We start from the raw sequence: 21355 nt of genomic DNA on the forward strand, positions 1-21355 counted from the left end.
CAATAGAAATGTGTGTGTGATTGGGTGAATGTGACATGCATTGTACAAGGTTTTAAATGGTCAATGTAACTAGAAAAGTCCAATTTAAGTATAGTTCATTTACCATTTTACCATTTAGCTTACATTTTGGATGAGTTTAGGTATATCAGGAACACAGGGAAGTTTGAATCTAGGTAATGGATGGGAGAAAAAGCTATGGAACCTTTGGAGGGATGAAGTAGCTGAAAATGAGGGGCAAGTTGAAAACAGTCAATTGCGCACAATGTTTTGTTAACCACAGAAAATGGTCTTGAATTAGGACCAAGTCTGATTAAATCTGCCTAGTAATTGGATTTGGCAGTGGATTGATTCTTTATAAAGTTGAATTTGATTCATGAACATGTCCTTCTGAACAGTGGGACCAGTTTTCCTGGAAAGGCGTTCGCGCTGATAACCTTTGGCTTTAAGTTAAATAAACTGCTGCAACGCGAAGCACTCTAGGCAGGATGAAGTCTTTTCAAAGATAACTATGAATATATGAGTATTGTCAATGCGAACATGGAAATCACCTAAGAGAAGTGAGAGGGAGGAAATGTGAGTATGGAAAGCAGAAAATTCAGTCGGCCCACTCAGTTTAATGGCTATAAACTCAAATGACTGGTATGCAGACACTGACACCAGGAGACTTTCCAATTTTCGTGATAGATCATCATCAGACCACCCCCGCGGCCAGTGACAGAGGATGACAGATATAACCTAACCCAGGGGGAGTCGCTTCATTTAGCTGGGAAAACTTGTTCTTGCCAAGTTTCAAATGGACTCAAAAAAGTAGTCCATTGATCACAAATGTGCGGGAAACAATCAAAGACATTGAAAATTGAAGATAAATTAACACTAAAGGCAAAAGTGGGCTAAAATCTGACCTTTTGCCAATATGTGTGTCATGATCGACTGTGTTTCTGTTTTGTAGTTCTGTCATAATCATGCTTATCATTTATTATTTCAGTTTATAGTTCATAGTTTAAGATCATGGTTTTGGTTTTGTCTCATTTTGTTCTGTTCTGATTTCATGTTTAGTTTGGTCATGTTTCCAGTTTTGTTTTTGGAATTTTGTGCTCTGGGCTTATATTTGTGTTTCTTCGGTTTCTGTTCGTTAGTGCACCATGTCTGATTGCCCATTCATGCCACCTGTGGTTAATTTGTCAGTCTGTGTATTTAAGTCCTGGGTTTTCAGTTATTCCTTGTTGGATCCTTATGGTTAACTCCCTGTTATGTGTGGATTTTTCTGTTCCTGGGTTTTTTTGGAAATAAATCTTTTACCTGCCTGCATCACTCTGCCTCCTGCCTGATCTGCCTGCATTTTGGGTCCTCACCTCTGCCACCCATGACAATCTGACCAATATCTGACTGAAATGCACATTTTCCTTATCTGGTACTAGGACTTAAACGTAATTGGCAAAGAAAGAAAAATCTGTTTGCTCTCCCAGAGCTGCAAGAAAATAAATTGTTACGAAGAAAAAATGGTGTAATTTTTTTCTCGCAGTCCCAGCTTGGGAGTTCTTGCAGCTTGTTCTCGACACTTTCTTGTGTGGTGTCTGACAGCTTTTGTGTGCTTAATCAGAAATATGAAGTAGGTGTGGTTAATGTAGGCAAGCAGAAAGAAAAAGTTGTAATTTCTGCTTTTCCACAAATGCAAAACACTCAACAAGGTTAAATGCATAGTTATGAGGCCATAGTTGGCGGAGGCACGGAGGAAGTAAAAGAAACTCTATACAACACATATAAGGCATATATAGACACACACTCCTCCAGAAACCCCTGTCCCACCATAGACAACGTTTCTTGAGAATTATGACATTATCAAGAACATGTTATTGTTCTTGAAACCTTGAAAAAAAAAAATATCAAAAATCTGAATCAAAAGTCTGAACAGTCACATTGCGTTTCATCCAATTTTTACAGCACTGAAGTGAGACAGAAATCACAATTCTGTGCCAGAGAGGCGATGCATCAAAATAAATGTTACCTCCGTAATTATAGCATGCTGTGGGTGATGTCACACCTTTCTTTGCCTAAGCGGATCACTTCAGGGCCGTAGACTGTTCATAGTGGAGTCTGATGGTGGTTGCATTTAACTTATATGTAATCAACCAAAAATTCTAAATTGATCTTCAAGACCTGCAGTGTGAACACATCCTGATTGTATCACACGAGCTCCCTGGTAGCCTAATCATCATTTTAATTCCCCATTTAATTCCAGCCACATTTCCTCTCTACACTTTTAGCCACTGTCCATAACATGCTTTATTTATATCAATAATCCAATTCCCTCCTATTTCTGTCAACTTTTCAAATAATACCAAGGAACGACACCCAAAAAATCCAAAGAATGCACTTGCTATAATTACAGTCTATTATGTTGTAAACAAGGTCTGGCCTTGCCTGTTTAAAGACTGTAAAAGAGCTGCTTAAACAAACACTGAATTAGTCAAGGTTAAATTGCATAATCACAACAATTCTGCTAGAGGAGCTCCAGGTTTCTAATGTAAGTGGTAACTGTAAAGGTATTTCATGTGTGGGTTGGAATGAAGCAGATAAAAGTGGTGACCAGTGACAGCATCACCCACTCAACACAGTCCTTTGCGATTTGCGGCGTTTGCACTTTGTTTTTCTAACATATTTCTGTGCACTCACAGCGACACTTGGTGACGCACATGACCCTGAGTTCCGCCACTCTTACGCAAAAGACCATATCCACACCTACCTGTATGTAAACAAAAAGCATTTTAAATTAGACACAGACAGAGACAACTATCAGACAGAAAACAGGCTGAATGCGACAAAATCTTCAGATTCCCCCCAGACCTCAGCTTCATGCAGCTGCTATGTTAAACTTGATGTTATCAACTACCAACATTAGAGCTGTATTGACTTGTAAGTTTCGTATCATGGTATGTATAGACTCCTTGTAGAAACAAAAGATCACAAGCACTTTTCCTCATGAGTACCACCTCTACAGGGGGGTGAGTGAGATCCATGCAGCACAAATGATTTTTGCACATGCTAGGAAGCACCAATCCTAACATGCAGAATGTCCCAGAGAAATTCAGATAAAAGACTCTACCAACCATTGCCATCCAAAGAAAACACAATTCAAACCTCAAGCAATTATATGGGTGTGTAACAAAAACATTAAAACAGCCCACGTTCACTTTATGCTTCTGCTAATTTCTTCACTTGAATAAACAAGGCATCATGTGAAAGGAGAGACTGCTGATTACAAAAATTGACATCTGTCCTTTCACTGTGCAATAAAATCTCAGTGAGCTAGCAGCTCAAAAGTGGCACAAAAGAATAAGGTATGTCTTACCGCTGCTGTTTTGTAGTCAAACGTTATATTCCAGTTTGAATAAAACGCTACACATGTGTTCTCCTATGACTCTGCATTAAATGAAATTAATCATAAAGGTATTGTTTGGTGGTGGGGGGGTGGGGGGTGGGAGCAAAGGGGGTTTCAAATATACAAGCTTTGGGTTTACTTCTCTCTGGAACATAATTGATGTTTCTATGGTGAAGGTCAAATGTCACATTTGTACACGTTTAGGTGGATATATCTGTTAAAACATCTTCAAAACTGCTCAGGTTCACATTTTTAGCTTCTACTTTTGCACACCTATCTAATGTTACTTTACTAATTGGTAGATGCGTTTGCATTAAATGTTATGATATGATACTTTTGTAGTAATCTCACATGTTCTAGAGAACAAGTTTATAAATGTAGTCTCATAATTATTGTTTTGGGTATGTCGTTTCCAACAGGAAAGAGATAAAACTGGCCTTATGATTAAAAAAGGTTCATATTTTTCTACATTTTTAACCATCATGGGTGCTCTAGCTGCACTATGAGTGTATAAAAATGCCTTAAAAGACACAAAGGACAACTTTAGCCTCAGATTTACACTGATTTCCTATCAAATATGGAGACAATTTTATCCTAAGCAGCTACCTTTATACTGCTTTCACACCAAAAGCAAATTGAGGGAGCTCAATTACCATATAATCAGCTGAAAGATGAAAGTAGATGACGTTTTCGCATCAGGCAAAGTGAATGGATGCCAACTCGTGAGTTGGAAGTCTATGACACGCTTTTGTGACAGCCTTTCAGCATTGAGATTATGCTGAAATCCCTAACTAGCTGACAGTATTTAACAACCTTTGAGCTCATTTAAGACAGACAAACACAGTACATTAGCAGCTGGTTTCCATAGCTGCCACCAATCTTCAACAAGAGGTCCTCCAAATGAGTGCTGGTAAACTTCAGATACCTGAAAACTGGAGGAAAATGTAAAATCTCCACAGCAGCTGAAGAATTTAGTTCACCCATTTCTGATCGCTTAAACAAACGTGCTTGATAAATGTTATTGTGAGGTAACTATGGAGACCACTGACCCATGAAAAGACATTTGCATTGCATTTTTTATTCATCTGCTCATTTAAAGGTTTTGTAAATACATTCATACAAATCCATTAAGAAGTTCCCAATCAGAGAATGTGTTCCTTAAGCCTCACTTCACACTGAACAGCGCATCTATGTGTATCTATGACAACAGCTGACCCCTGGAAACACATTCCCTCGTATTGTCTGCAAAGCTGCATTTCTTGCAGTGTCCCCTTAGAATCAAGGCCAAAGACAATCATTCAAAGCAACAAGGTTGCATAACTTAAAAAGTATTAAAATATTTCTTATTCATTATACAAGTTTATAAAAATATGTTTTTATATATAATCACAACAGAGCTGTTACTAAAGAATGCTAATGTAGTTTTGGGTCTCTACAAGGAAGAACAGTCTGCTTTAACGAGGGCAGACCCCCATTCTGTGACAACATTATGTTCAACACCACAGATTCTATCAGAAATATTTCTGGTCAAATCTTCAATGAGGACAGTCGAGAGCGTCTTCTTTAAGACTTTGGTTGCAATTCCTGAACAGCTAGTAAAAGACCGTAGAGTGCATCTTAAGGCATGAGTCAATGCACTTGTATGTACGACTATAGAAAGTAATTCTTTTAGGGTTACCTAACACCTTTAGGGTTACCTTATTTTATCCTGACGAAATCCTGTGTTTTCAAACACCTGCAGCTGTGTTTTGTGGACCTTCATTTTGTAAGTTCAGTTAAAAAAAAAGTCTGGAGTTGAAAGAAATCTCCAGTCATGGGGAATTACACTTATGTCTTTAATATTTAAGAGTCATCAAAATCATCAAAACATAATTACAATAACCATCAACTCTTTAAAGTTTTATAGCACAATGTAGCCAGATTGGGCTCTCAGAATTATCTCAAATGTTTCTGTTCCTGCAGATAAGATGCAGTCTAAAGAACCATTTATGCTCAACGAGGAAGACGGATACGCAGTTGGACGGAGAGTTTTTTCTTCTGCACTGGTTATACGCCTAATTTGGTCCGTTTTCAGGAAGCTTAGCTATCCGTCACTTGATGCAGAAGACGGAGCAATACCACCGGAAGTCTGAACTCAGCACCGTCCGCTAGTGAAGGAGTTGACTTAACAACCATGGCAATGTTAAAGACACATGGAAGTATGAGGACAGCGACATAAGGGAGTATAAATGGTCCTTACCAGTCAGACACATCATGGTCTAAATAGAAGGGATCCCCTGCTTTGCTTTCAAAGCATGTAGGGGAGTATCAGTACGTGTGAGGCTGTTCTGAAGAATTACAACCACTTACATAAAAGCCCATTTTATCTAGTAAAACTAACTGAATTACCTTTAACGTTCTGGTCGGGGCCCATCCTGTGCCATCAATTGAATGTTCCCGCAATAAGCTGTAGAAAATAAGGAAATGTGGTTAGGGTCATTTATGTAACATAGCCTGCTTCTTTTTAGCTCATGATCAGCTACAATAAACAGAGCAGTTACATAAACACAACTGGAGCAGTTCTGTCAGTGTCTTGGCGGGATGAACAACCAAATAACACACTGAGACACAGACAGGACAAGTCATGGAATAAGTAGACCAAAGTACCTCAAACAGATCTCTCCATTCTCTGTGATATTAGGATGCCATATTCTGGTCATACACCTGACTTTCGGAGGCTGGAAATGGATGCAGAAAAAGCAAAAAAAGGGAAAATGTATTAGGCATTTAGTAAATACAAGGTTAAATAAGTAATTAGTTGTAGCCAGACAATCTGTGTTGAAGGTGTAATTTATATTAAATGACAAAATATTTCATGAATCTAAAAGGTATCAAATACTAAGCATGCAAACAAATAATTTCATAAGAACAAAACGTAAGTAAAAAGAAAGTAATAAATGAATAATGAAAACATTAAAAGAGTTCCATAAGCAGATTTCATTGATGTACATGTTTGTTTAACAAGACTTGAAGTATAACTTGATCACTTTATACTCTCCATCAAGTATGGCCACTGTTGGCAACAAATTAAGGAAGTTTAAAAACCTTCATTTCAGTATCTTGCTGCACAGTTACATATGTCCTCATTTTAATTCATTTTAAGAACTTTTAAGAACTTAAAACTAAATTCTTAATTAGAAATTCTCTTTTTGCAAGGTTTAAATGGCCTTTTAGCTAAATGCATACACAGAGAGGAACAAAGAAATGAGTCAAATGTGCACTAAGCCGACCTCCGAGTTCTGACAGATTTTGAGTTTCATGCTTTTGCCAGTGATGGAAAGAAAAATAAATGATCCAGTTACTCCCAAAAAATTATGACTCCTGTTGAGCATATACCTGCATTCATGACAATCAGTGATTATACAGTTAGAAAATTGAGATTTCTGAGAAACCAGAACAAAGGCTTATAAGTATTAGCAGTACTACCACAGCTGTTACATCTAACAGGGGGAAAGTGAAGTGTGGGTTTCAATCCGCACTTCAGGGGAAAAGGCTTAAATCCAATATGTAATGGCCTCACAGAGGACTGCATTAAAAACAGACAGCGCTTAGTGAAAATCCTTGGGCTCTAGAACAGTCGCTGAGCATGATTTGTGTGACTTATAAGACTATCCTGCAAAGAATAAAAATTAAAACTCCTCAATCAAAATGAATGGAGTAGTTATGTTCAAGCTTCCCTGGTACTGTAGAAACAAGATCCAGAAAAGCACTGGATGCTGTAGTGCTTCACTGCAGTATATTTAGGATTCCTCTTAATATTTTACCCCCCTCATGAATGTTAATGGTCTGCACCTCAGGCAAGACAAAGGAAAGACAAATGTGTGTGCGTCATTGGAGCTGCTTGCTGCTCAGGTGCAGTCAGATAATTAGGGACGGTTAATGAGACTGTGTGTGAACATGGCACTGGTTCCTACACCAGAGATCTCAGGTGCTAACCACTAGAAACATATTAAAAAACAGAAAAGAAAAAAAAATGAACTCTTTTATAACCAAGTGGCAATTCTGAGAGTAATTAGACTGTCACTTTTTCCCTTTAGGGTGAAGACAAATATCACTGAAAAAACGGTATTAAAAAAAAAAAGTCCAGTGCCAAGTTTTCAAAGTCCAGGTGGTATTCCTCTAGAAAAGATTACAACACAGTGAAGAGCAACGGACATTGAAATGTGTAGAGATGCCTCCTGGGTCCAAGGATGAGGACAGTAGCCTTTCCCTCAGGTTAGTGATGCATGGTTGATGATTATAATCCACGTTTCAAACAAATATATATTTACGGGCTTCACTGAAATAATCTGCAGAGATTTTCTCCAGAGCAAAACATGCAATTAGTCAGAAGCAGTGTAGGATTTATAAAAAATGATGAATAAAAAAAATACATTATTTACTCCAGGGGGAAATATTTACAACAGGGGGAAATTATGATGGTATAGTAAGATTTTTTTTCTCTCTAAGTAAATAATGATAATTAACATATAGGTTCTTGTTCTGAAGGTGATGGCTGCCGTATTGCAATGAACTTGTCAAAGCCCCTGACTGAACACACTGTTATTTCTTCACTGTGTTGTGTAGAAGATCTGTCCATTATTTTCATCAGTTTGTGCAGCTCCAGCACAGAATCTGCCTTCTTCATCAGTTTGTTTAGTCCCTACAGTTCCCAGAGTTACAAACATTTTTGATTTGAAAAACAATAGGTCAGTTAGTGGAGGGTTACCACTACCTGACCTATTATGGTTGAGGGAAGGGTGATTCTAGAAGCAAGCTGCAAATCCTGGTAATTGCAGGATCTCATGCTGCTGTCCCAGCAGATGGCTGCCAAAGCTGTTTGCACTTTCCACAACAGACTACAGTCCAATTTATACTCAATGCAGAAGACATCGCCGTTCATCTTCTGCAATTCGGCCCATTTTCAGGGAGCTTAGCTATCCGTCAGTTGTGCTGAACTGAACCTACTGAAGAACAAATTCAGCTAATTATTGCTCTGTCCAGACCTCCATCAGTCTATACAGACCAAGTGAGCTAAATATGTTTTTATTTCTATATCAGATTATAGTCCCCCAAAAATGTAACAAGATTGAAAGAGGAGTTTAAGTGTGTCAGTGTTGTTTCAGCTCCAGTTTTGGGGGAAAAAACTAAAAACAAAAAAAAAAAACAAAAAACAAAGCACAACCCTAGTGATGGACAGGTGTCAACATCTTCTTTCCAGTGTTGTGTGACATTGTTTGAAGCCAAAAGATAAAGTAACCAGATGACATTTTTATTTTAGCTTGTGTTTTTGAACAAACACATCTAAGAAATGTTTAACTACCAGCAGGATGCTGACATTACCACAAGGGAAAGAACTGCCCTTGACATTCCTGCCAGCTACAAAGCTCCTCTACATCCTCGCTCATGCCAGTCAGATTATGCTATCCAGCTGATGTGTTTAACTGTAACTAAAAGACTGTGCATTTGTCTTTGTATTTTGAAATCAAGCATTGTGTGAATGATTAATAAAATTAGTCTAGAATGTGTGGCAGAGCTATTTAAGTATCCCACAGAAAAAAAAAAAAAAAATGGAGATGTAAGAAATAAGAAAATTGCTAAAGCTGAAAATCTAAACTGGAACCTCAGCACTCCCCTGCAGCATGACATGAACATTATAATTGGACATAGACCTTTGGAATATAAACCGAGACCCTTCCCAAAGGTATTAACACAATTGGTTATTTATTCAAAAGTGAAATGCTGAGCATTTTAGAAATTGTGTCACATCTTTAACTTGCCCAGCTCATCTTTATTTTCTTGCCTGCAAGGAAGGTCAGCACTTAAATAATGTGCTACTGAGAAGGAAGAAAAACAACTGATGGGCAAAACATCTTCTCTACACACTCTCAGATGCATTTTAAATGACATAGTTTAGACTAAACATCTGACCTAATGGTGCTTAAAGCATGCAGAGGACATTTTAATTTAAGATTTGTAAAAGTGTTTTCTCTTTACCAACTTATCTATTTTAAAGTGTGACAGAGCATACTACAGTTCTTTTTTTCATATTTTAAAACTACAAAGTCTAAATACAAAGTTTGACTTTTGCTTAATTTAATAGAATAAAATAAATCAATGTGCTAAAACAGAATAAAAAGTTAAATATTAAGTGAGTTCAAAAGATCACATGATTTTTTTCCACAGTGAAAATTTAATTTTACCCTCTAAAAGATCCCATGTGAACTGGAAATGTCGGTTTGTTATTTCAAATAAAGTTTACAGCTAAAAGTCTAAGCCAACCATTTATTGGATGGTTTATGAAAATAAATAAATAAATGAAGTTATTCTGGTGACAAACTGAATTGGTGCTGCTCCATTAATCGCTGACCTTTGACAAGTAATATCTATTCTAGTCACTGTTCTAAGGAATACAATAACTTGTTTTGACTTTGGGAAATACGGAGTTAGGACATCTTCATTACATCAACTTTCATTGAGTGAAGTTACAAAACCAGGTCTCTAAGTTAACCTTTCTGATCACCAGCCAATGTGGATAATAAATCTGCACTGGGGGGAAGGGCCAGATTAAAATGACAACTGAATGCATTTAATCATACACACTTCTTTAAATAGTTTTTATTGATATTTTTTCATGACAATAGCAAACCGCAACATCCCCTCAACCTCTTTTCAAGCAAGGAACAAACTTTACACAATTGAAATGATCTACTTTATATTTTAGCTTAGTATATTTTTTACCACATTACTTGTCTCACCCCTAATTGTCGACATTCTCACCCACCTCCTTTCCTTTCTGAAACCCTGCCTTGTTCTTCACACTGTCCAACAACTAGGGATGGGCATAATTAATTGATGATCGATTCATAGATCATTAATATGTTCATCGATGACATTTTTTAAAATCAGTCAAACTAATGCAAGTCCTGTTGCGTGATGCAAGTCTTGATGGAACGCAATGAATTTTGTTATGTGGCAGTAATTCAACACTTTACCACATGAGGGCAATGTTTTTAAAAAAAAAAAATCCAAAAGCCTACTCAGTTACCTGCGAGTTTCCGTGTATCTCAAAAGTAGTCTAATAATGCAGACGTCCTGGCAAAGTGTGGCATGGGACAACTTTAAATTAAAAAATGACTCAGTTCACTGCCAACACTGCAAAGCTATGTTTAAGTACAACTCTGGATAGTGGCGGTGCATCCTGCTCTCGGTCTCAACCTAGCATTAACTCTGTGTTAACACGGAGGAGCTGCGATGTACAACGGGCAGAGAAAATTACCCAAGGCATCTGCAAGTTCATTGAGATGGATATGCTACCCTTAAGTATTGTTGAGGGCGAAGGTTTTTGTCAACTGATAAACTTATTGGAACCGGCATATCACATTCTGTCACGACGTCCCATCACCAGACTGGTAGAAACGCACTACGAAGAACGTAAGCACAAGCTGTTAGAAGAATTGAGCACCGCTGAGAGAGTTGCTCTAACCACCGACTGCTGGACCGCTTTAACAGCTGAGAGCTACGTCACTATCACCTGCCACTACATCAGTGATGACTGGCAAATGAACTCAGCAGTCCTCCTCACAGAAAGCCTGCCAGGCCGACATACAGCTGATCACCTCGCTGAGAAAATGCATGCAGCTGTAGAGCAATGAAGACTTGAAGACCGAGTTATTGCATGCGTTCATGACATCGCAGCCAATATTGTCGCTGCCAACAATCCCAGCAGAGTTAACTGGACTTCAGTTGCCTGCTTTGCGTACACTCCAGTTGGCTATAAATGACGGATTTTCACTGTATCTACATGGGGTAATATCAGCGGCTAGTAAACTTGTTAGCCACTTCAATCACAGCACTGCAGCAACCAAAGAACTACAAAGGAAACAGGAGCAAATGGGGCTCCTGGTTCATGGCTTATCGTGCAAGGATGGAACTCCATGTGTGAGATGTTTGATCAGCTGGTGGAGCAGTGGTGGGCTGTTGGTGCCATGCTGTCGGACCAAACTGTGACCAAAATTCAAGATGCCAGGATTCTGGAGTTGAAGGATGAGTACTGGCAGATGATGGAGGAGACACAGCCTGTGCTGTCAGCACTTAAATGTGCCACCACGGTTATGACTGCTGAGAAAGACGTCTCCATCTCGAACTGTTATCCCGTCACCTTTGGTCTCATCAATATCCACCTCCTGCGCCGTGAAGAAGACGGGCCCAGAGTAATCGAGTTCAAAGCTGAAGTACGGTCCTCCCTCATCAAGCGAATGAATGTAAGTTAAACTTTTTATGTTCATTTAAATTATTTCCACAATAAATAGCTAATTGGAGGAGGCCTGATTATATGCATACTCGTCTCTTATCTGCGTTGTGTTGCCTATTTAGATCTTTCTTATTGATTTCCCCCATCATTTACAGGTTCAGTCTGATGAGTTTGTGTTATCCACCCCCATGATCGCCTCAATGCTGGACCCTTGTCACAAGCACCTGGGCTTTCTTACACCAGTACAGAAAATGGCTGCTAATGTGAAACTTGTTGAACTGGGAAAGGAAGTGAAGATCGGTAGGGCAGCTGTCCCAGAGCCTGGTGGACACAAGGACCCTGGCTTGTCTATCACAGACGAGGAGAGCGCAAACACTGGAGTCACGGCCTGCCAGTCCCAGGTCTCTGCTATGACACAACTCCTTGGGGAGTACTATACCACTCAATGTGAGTTTGGCATTGAAGCAGAATTTCAGAACTTCCTGAGGGAGGCTCCCCCACCCCTGGATTGCACCCTACAGACTGGTGGAAAATGAATTAAATAAGGTTCCCCAGGCTTGCCAAGTTAGCACAAAGGTACCTGTGTATCACAGCGCTGCCAGTCCCCTTAGAGCGGGTGTTTTCGATGGCTGGACTGACGGTCACCAGGTTGCGTTCGCATCTGACCCCAGAGCATGTTAACATGCTCATCTTTCTCAACAAAAATCAGTAGACTGGTGCTGAAGTTATATGTGAGTTACTGGTTATTTTTCTATTAAATTTATTAATGAGCCTATTTCATTGTTAGGTACGCTAAGCTCTCGCTCACCCTCTTTCTCAACTCTGTGCCTGTTTTTTAAGTTTTGTGTTACATTTGGCAAAACCTGTCAGACCTAACTCTTATGTTTTTTGGTTATTGATTAACATGATGGTTTTTCATATATTATTATTTTGGCCAAAAAGAGGGTCAGTTGTGTTTATGAGAACCGGCTGCTAGCTGTAGGCTCTGCTGCTTAAGAACGCATATTTTCAAGTGTAACCATTAAATTAATCCCGTTTAACTGCCACAAGAGTTGTTCATCTTGTAATAAAGATCTCAATGTGGAAATGCACAATTTTTTTTCAATTTTCACTGCATTTTAATATACCCCATAAATACTGAATTTTAATATAAATATTAATGATTAATCGATCGTTAATTCTCACAATGATCAGATAAGACAATTTAATCAAATGCCCATCCCTACCAACAACCACCTCTTTTTTTCCCCCTTTCTACACCTACTTCTACACCTAAATTTTCGCTTTGTAGCAAACGTGAATTTTCTGTTTCTCTGCTTCACTAAAGCCTCGGTGCTCAAAGCTAATTCAAAAAGATCACTTAAAATATTCACAAATATTTATATGATGTCATTACTTTTTATTTTCTTTTTGTCTGCATTGCTGTTACGTCTCAAATAAGTTTAGATAAGTTTAGAAATAAGAAATCAAACCAGCTCCCTGTCTAAGTTCTTCTGCATCCATTAAGGCTTCAAATGAAGAGTGAATATTAAAAGATCATCAGGATCTCTGGAAATCATAAAAAGATGACCCACCATTTTCTGTTCATCAAAGAGATCCATGATACTTAATATAAAACGTTAAAACAAAATAAAATAACTGTATTTATGTATTGTCTGGTTCTGTCCGTTTGTTATGAGATCATGATAATGTACATCCTCAGAAAGAGACATAAAAAGAGACAGAGCAAAAGATTTGGGGGAATCTGAGTGGCTATTAAGTACATCGCAGCTCCTTCTTTGTTCCTTTCGCTGATCGCACATCAGCTGCACTGTGCTACATTGCAACATTACCCCCACGGTTTACAGTGGTACTACTCCAATTGCTGCATCTGGTTATGCATCTGCAACATCTCACAAAATGGACCAAAATAGTAATAACAGATGGATAGCAGCTCCAGGTAAAGGACGTGCCTTTCCTCCCAGAATACAACTGTATCACTACAACTCTCACTAATGTTTATCATGACAGGCAACAGATACATGTGAACAGGGTGCCCGAACTGGTTTTATGTAGGATCCTCAGTGGGATCAGCTACAGCAGAATCCAGCAGGCATATGTCGGATCTGCCAAGTCTCCAGTTAGCATCATGTTGTAAATAGATGGTAGATTTAAGAACATATAAGCTACTTCTTCATGGAAACTGGAGAATATTCACAGAATTAGCCTCTGAGTTACTACCATTACAGAAGGTAATCATGTTGACAGGTCGATCGGCAAGTAGAATCCAAGGTGCAGCAATTTCCCTAAATAACATCCTTCATAACTAAAAGCACTTCCACACCCGATCTGAGGTAAATTAAAAAAAAGGAAAGTGGAACCAAACAAGCCTTTTCATGGTCACACCGATAGAGTGAGCAGCCAACCCTCATTAAATCTATAAAGCAGGGCTACTGATTGGAAATCCATCTCAGGCACGTTAGTATCGTCGAAGAGGTTAAAATTCAAGTTTCATCTCTAAAAGGGTTGGCTAAAGCTTCACCTTTTCCCTCACCGTAAATTATTTTAATCTGACTAAGAGCATTATTATTGTGTCATAGGAATTGCAATGGCATGGGGAGAAAGTCCCACATACACATACATAAAAGCAGACATGAACTGACTTTTGAGGCCAACTCTTTATAGATAACTGAACTACTCACCACCATGTTGTAAGCTTCAGGGACATCTATTTCAAACTGAAACCTTCCACTTTGGTAGTAGCCCTCATCTGAGGAGACAAGAGTGATAAAAAGAAGATAGTTAGGAATATGTGCTTCAGGATAAACAACAATAAAACGTTTCTTGTGAAGAGAGAGCCTTCAGCCATGCTAATCAGCATTATCATGGTCACCATCAATGATCAGAGATTAAAAATGTATCATGAGCACCAGGAGCCCGGAAATTTTTTGTTTTATGCAAACTAAACTGAGACTGTCAAAACAATAACAACAATTACAAAAGTTACAACAAAAGTGTGTGCTTTGTGTGCAAGCTTTTTTCTTTTTTATTTCTTCAAAGTTCTCATAACTGATTTTAACAAAGAAAAGAAAATCACAGAGAAACCATTATCCGTTTTTCTATAAGAATCTGAGTAGTGCAGAAACTGTGGTGAGAAGGCAGATGTTCCTTCCTACTCATTAGTAGCCATATTACATACAACATATCAGTCTACAACAATACCAAGCTGCAGGAGCTCAGACTTGGGGGTACTACTATATTAGTATTGTAAAATCAACTTTCTTACTTACAATCAATGCACATGCAAAACCAGCACATTAGAGTGTCATATGCACATATAAAAAATTAAATTTTAGCTCCCAGACTGAAAATAACATTTTAAAAATTTAGAACAGCGAACTAAATTCAGTACAATAAGAAACCTTGGCCTCATCAAGTGGTATATTTATTTAAATCTGTCTAATTAAGCACATTTAACTCAACAATCCTTACCTGACATACCTGATACAAATATTATGATATTTTTTGTACAATATTTTTTTATCTGCCTTTTTTTTAATTTATTTTCTTATTATCTTATGTATTTATTTTGAATTATGGAATTTATATAATCTTACTGGGCCTGATTGGAGGGAACAGAAAAAGGGGAATAATGAAGCGAAGTAAAAAGGAAAGTAGAAAAAAAGAAAGAGGAGACACAGAAACAGTAGATAGAACGACCCTTCAATCCAGCCTAACAACAGACAACCAACTACTACACCTGTACAGAAACATAACAGAGAGTTTCCTACAACTTTTACAGGTAAACTAAGCTGACAATCATCAGGAGTTCCTTAAAGAACCATAACAAAGACAACAAGTATAAACAACTACATGTATCACAACACCAATCAAAGTACCAGAAACACACACACATAAAAACAAACAAACAAAACAAAAACCTTAACAACCTTAACAAATGTAGCTTGTGTGTAAGCCCACTGGACAACTCGGTGACTGTGTCAGCGTGCAGAGCATGAGCAATGAGGAGCGAGCAAAAAGGAGAGTGATTGTGCAAATGCGGCCATGCCTCTGTGGAGGCTAGAGGCAGACTAGGGCGGCCCAGAAACCCCAACAATACGCAGCAATCCCAGAGCACGAACCCAAACCACCCCACCACAAAGACGACCCCGGACCAACCCAGAGGAAGGCCCCAGCCAGAGCTCCCTGCAGTCAAAGGGCACAGGCCTCAGCAGACCCCACTGGGCCCTGGCCATCCAGGGCAGTCAGAGCAAAGTGCCCTAAGCCCCAAGAGTGTGTTGTGTTTATTGTGTTTTGATGTCTCAGTGTAATTAAAACTGAGGGGTGCCACAGGGTGTAGCCAACGAGGCCACTTAGATGGCCCCCTCTAAGACTCACGGCTTTGGGGATTTTAGGCAAGTGGAAACTTGTTTTTATATGTGGTATGTGCCATCTTTATCAATTCTTCACCAGTAACATTTTTAGTTATATTTACACATCTTAACAAATCTCAAACATGTTCCCTTTTACTATAACTCTGAAAGCATTCAACAGAGACACAGAGAGACAAAAAGAGACGGAGAAAGAGACAGAGACAGAGAGACAGAGAGAGAGAGAGACAGAAAGAGGCTAAACAAATGTAAACAGTCTGGGTTGAGACTAACAGATAATATTTCTGAGGGGACCACATTAATAGGTACATCAACCTGTATGACTGAGTTTAGATAGTTGGATGAAGACTCAGTCACTCAAAAGACAGAAATGTGACTTTTATGTCCTGTTGAATCAACTCTTTCTATTTGGATAAATAAAGATGATAATAAAATTAAATAAAAAATACTTTATTAATTTAATCCCAGAGGGAAATTGCAATGTTGCTGTAGTTTGTGGGTGTGTGTGTTTTGTTTCTACAAAAAAAACATAATCATTAAAGTGTATTAATTAGTGTATATTATCAAGAAGTGGTACCAGTACCTACACAGGGTACAGTGTGGTACAGTTACAACCCGAAGTTTGACAGAAAGAGGATACCCCATGATTTACCATTTCAAAAGATTGGGAGAGGTCTAATGAGATGAGAACCGAGGACTGTGCTGCAGCTTTCATTTTCTCTAGAGCCTCTGTCAGAGACAGCAGAGCTGCCTCAGAGGCGAGGTCCCTCTAAAACCTGACTGATCTGGATCAAGGAGGTTGTTTTGTGTAAGACTTGTTTGAATTGTGCCCTTCATATGACTTTTGCTAGGAAATGAAGTGGGGAAATTGCTCCAAATCTCTTTGAATGCAGTTAGAAATGGGCCTAAATCCAGTAAAGTGTTTGAATGCTGGCAAAATGATAGAATAAATGGCCTGAAGGAGGATGGTGGGGAGTCCAACAGACATGTAGCAGGGCTGCAAATTATTTGCAGCACCCCGTGGTGACTTGTTTTGGTCCAGCTGTCCTTTCGCACAAGCATTTACAGCAGCCCTTTTTTCTTACATGTAGCCCTGAAAGCCATTGAAAGGCTTTCTTAAGGACACGTGATCTGTTTGAAAAGTGTCTTTAATGAGACGGATGTCATTTAAAGTGCTTCTGTCATCTTATGAGGACATCTTATGGATTGAAAAGGCATTAAAAAGCTCTAGCACTGTCAGGGATCAGAGGAGGTGAAGTTGGTGGGGGGGATCTGGACAGAAAGAGATGAAATGCCTGCTCAGCTTGTTTGAACTCTAGCAGGTAGACTGTCACTCTGACAACTTCAGAGTGAACCTGAGCAGTTTGGGAGACTAGGAGCAGGGAAAAGAACTTGGTAATTGGCCATGTAATGACCTTACAGAGTTTGGGCTCATGAATATATGCTCTGCTGCCCGAGCAGTCAGAATCAATCAGCTTTGCACCTTCAGTGTCAAAATGCTTGTTCAGCTGTCAGACTATACGTAGACTTAGGATGTGTGACACTAAAGTTAAAATAAGCAAAATACTGGTTCTGTTGTTTGAATCTTGGCACAAATCACAAGTACATCTGACTTCAATTACACATTTGAAAAAATAAAAGTTATGAATGACACTTTCTTTATGTTGTGTAATTGATTAAAAAAAGACTTCATAAGAAAGAGTACAGAAACATCACTCCAATCTTTTTACTATAATGAATACAAAGGTACAATTGAATGAGATTGCACAGACTCTGATGTAGCAGAAATGGGACGAGACACAGGGGAAAGAAACTGTGTGTGGGATAAAAACCAGCATATGTTGCATAGAACATTGCAGAAAGATAAAGAGACAGCATCAAAGCCAAAAGATGGATGAATGGATGGATGGTTGCAAAGAGGGCAATAGAAAGGAGAAGCAGAAGACAGACAGACATCAGGAGCATTTACTGTATAAATACTGCAGTCAGAAGTCATAAATAATTCCCAACCGTCTTCAATCAGCAGTCAGTCTTGCACACACACTCGTGCTCAGACACATTCCTACAATTTCATTCCAAATACTCAAAATAAATAAAATGACCCCCCCACAAATATGTACAGCTTAGTCCTTTGTTTTTGTTGTCATAGTTATTAAATTATTTATTTACAAGAATAAAAATGTTGCCTTCTTGACATTTCACATGTTAAAAGCAGTTTAATGAATAAATTGAGGTTTAAATTGATGCCCCACATATTCATCATAGGTTCTGATACCTGCAGCACAGACAACTCCTGCTCAGATAAACATCAATTAACTTAATTCATTGGCACACAGTTGTGAATTTTCCCTTTGAGAAGCGAAACTGAAGCTGAGTGATGCATCCAGAGGATGATTGGTACTGAAAGATTTTATTTCTGAGGGAGCTCTGGAAGACATGTATAACAGCTGTGACGGCAGAAAGAAACAGATGATCTGAAGGCTGAAAAAGTTCCACTGGAGTGAATAGTTCTAACATAACAGTTTTTTTTTTCTCCTGACACAAATTTGTCCTGTTGTCTGTGTGTTTTAGTTTCATCCATGCAAACATTGACTGTAACAGGGATAAATAAATGCCATCAGGCAGTTATACAATGTCTGCTCTGCTTGTTGCATGAATAATGCTGATCTAAGATAAACAACTCATCATTTCATCAGCTATGCAAATGATAAGAACAGAAGAAAACAAAACAGAACAAAAGGGAAAGAGGAAGCAGATGAAAAGAACTCACATAGCTCTGAGCTATAAATTCTCCACACAAGTCGACATGATTTTACCTTACACTGCAAAAGCCATATTAGGCAGCCTGGACTCTGAGGCAATACTCTCACATTTTGCAGATAAAACAAGACAAAACTGACATTCAAATAGGTAAATTGCAACAGTAGAACATGACAGGTATTATTCAGCATGGTATAAAATTTTCCTCATGACCAAGACCCCCTGTTCAGTGTGCAAGTCAAAAGAATGGATGCTCGAAACAAAATACATTTGCATCAGCTGTCAGACTATAAATAATAGGGCTGCCAAGATTAGTCGATTCGTTATGAATATGTCGACTATAAAATAGTGGGCGATTAATTTAATAATCGATGTCATTTTTTTCTCAAAACAGCTGCTGTACCTTCCGCTGTCTTGTCTGCCTTTCTGTCCCTGACGCACACGCGCAGCAGAGGCAGTCGGGGTCAGCTGTGACGGAAAAGTTATGTCGGCAACGGAGCTCGAGAGTTTGGGAGCATTTTTTGAAAAATTCAAGACGACTGAAAGGTAGAACTTCCTTTCCATGGAAGTCTGATGGCGATAGCACACATATGTTATGTGTTTGTAGTAACGTTATAGCATCTATGTTAATTTTCAATAGGAAATGTAACAACGCTAATGTTTTGTTTTTTTATAATGGTATGTTATAGTGATAAAATAATGTTTTCCTCTTCAATGGACGACTTTGTTGCCAATTTATATAATTATATAATCCAATTAGTTGGCTATTTGCCAAAATAATTAATGACTGGTCGATTATCAAAATAATTGTTTGTGAGAGCCCTAACATGTAGACTAAACTAATAAATATCATCAATTCAACAATGTTAAAAGATAAAAACAAATACCGATTAAAAAAAAATTAAGACTATGTGGATAGATAATGGGAGAGAAGGGTGAGGGCTTACATAAGTAACAAAGAAAAAAGAAATGGAAAAAAAAGAGAGCCTGAGATGGGTGTGTGTGCTAGAGGTGACAGGGGTGTGTCAGGAGAGACAGACGTTTTGAATAATTGAGCAAGTCTTTCTCTGAGAACTCAATCTCCATAACAACTCCTCCTAAAAGAACATGACACCAATCCTTTTCTCTAATAGCAGGTCTTTGCTTTTCTCTGCAGATGTTGTTTACAAAGCCCTTTGTGAAAGCTAATCTGGAGTTACGGTGGCTGTTTGGGTGGCAGGGAGACGAATGCATTGCAAAGAAAGAGTCATTAATTTTTGATACACAAAGCTGAGAACAGCTTACACGGGTCAAATGAATTCATTACTTAATCGTAAAAGTAGCTCAGTATGATAGAGCAGAAATATTGACTAGGTTCAAATTAATTTTTTTAAAATTAAATAAAAAGCAAACAAATAAAATATAATTTTTTTAACTAATATAAATAACATCTGATTTAATGTCTAATTTCAACAGTTATGAGTGTCATAAAACTAATCTGTGATCCTCAAAATTTTGAAGATGTTTTCTTTTTAAAAAATGAGTAGTCTTAAAAATGGCTTGGATATTACTCATGGACCTTTAACCTCCTTCATTGAACAGTGGCTTATGAATATGCTAATTTGGCATCAGCCTGCATCCTAATCCACCATGAAATGAAAAGTTAGCACAAGATATTAGCCAGAAGCTAGCAAGGGCTAGTGGTTGCTCCAAGAGTCAAGTAAATATTAAATGAACTGCATTTATTTGGTGCTTTTCCACTTTTATTGACCACCAAAGTGTTTTTAAACCACAAGCCACCTTCACCAGTTTGCTCACACACTTACACTTACAGGAATACAATTTGAACCTATGTTGTACTTTCTCTATCATATACATTCATATGCTGGAGGCAACATAGGGTGCAGCATCTCAGCCAAGGACACTTTAACATATAGTCCACCAAACCTCCAAATAACTGTACATATCACAGTCAAAAACAGGGCCAAAATATTGGCTATACAAATTATTGGCAAAATTATTATTATAAAAATTATTTGGATCAATGTTCAAAACAGTTAAAATATATTATTAAAATATTTTTTTTTAATTTATTTATTTAGTAAAGGTAAATAAAACACTAACATAATAAAACATCAAATATACTGTGCATTTTTGTTGTTTGAAGCCACATGCCAAGAAGAAAAGAACACAAACTGCTGGATGTTCACCGTGTTTCTACGTTGAGTTCTTCTTTATTATAATTTAAGGGAGCTGTCATGCTGCTATGATCCCATGCTGCTACGTAGCTGAAGTATATATATATAAATATATATATACATTTATATATATAAATATACATGCCGCCAATCAGGCAAGAGTTGTGGAAACACTAGAGTAGGGTTTACTGCACCAAACCCTCTTATCTTGAGCTGGACCCCTTATGGGTTTATGGAGATTAAGTTAGTTTTCCCTGAACAGACTGGAACTAGTCCCAGGTACTAGTATGTAGCACTTAACTCAGTCAACTAGGGGAGAGGTCTTTAAATTACTAAATTACTTCTCCTCAGAGCTTGTACTACATTCTCATTTCATCGCTTTCTCACAAAACTGTAC

General features: G+C 38.2%; 1 protein-coding gene across 2 annotated transcripts in view; it reads right to left on the reverse strand.

Moving 5' to 3' along the window:
- Positions 1-21355, reverse strand: part of ube2f (ubiquitin-conjugating enzyme E2F (putative)) — a 67880-nt gene that overhangs the window by 32317 nt on the left and 14208 nt on the right. For both annotated transcript variants that reach the window (XM_042002317.1, XM_042002316.1), the window contains exons 5-7: positions 14333-14400; positions 6026-6096; positions 5768-5825 (exon numbers count right to left, since the gene is read on the reverse strand). In XM_042002317.1, coding sequence (XP_041858251.1) covers positions 5768-5825; positions 6026-6096; positions 14333-14400 — 197 coding nt within the window. The remainder of the gene's footprint in view (positions 1-5767; positions 5826-6025; positions 6097-14332; positions 14401-21355) is intronic.

The sequence above is a fragment of the Melanotaenia boesemani genome, chromosome 12, assembly GCF_017639745.1.
Source record: "Melanotaenia boesemani isolate fMelBoe1 chromosome 12, fMelBoe1.pri, whole genome shotgun sequence".
Taxonomy (NCBI): domain Eukaryota; kingdom Metazoa; phylum Chordata; class Actinopteri; order Atheriniformes; family Melanotaeniidae; genus Melanotaenia; species Melanotaenia boesemani.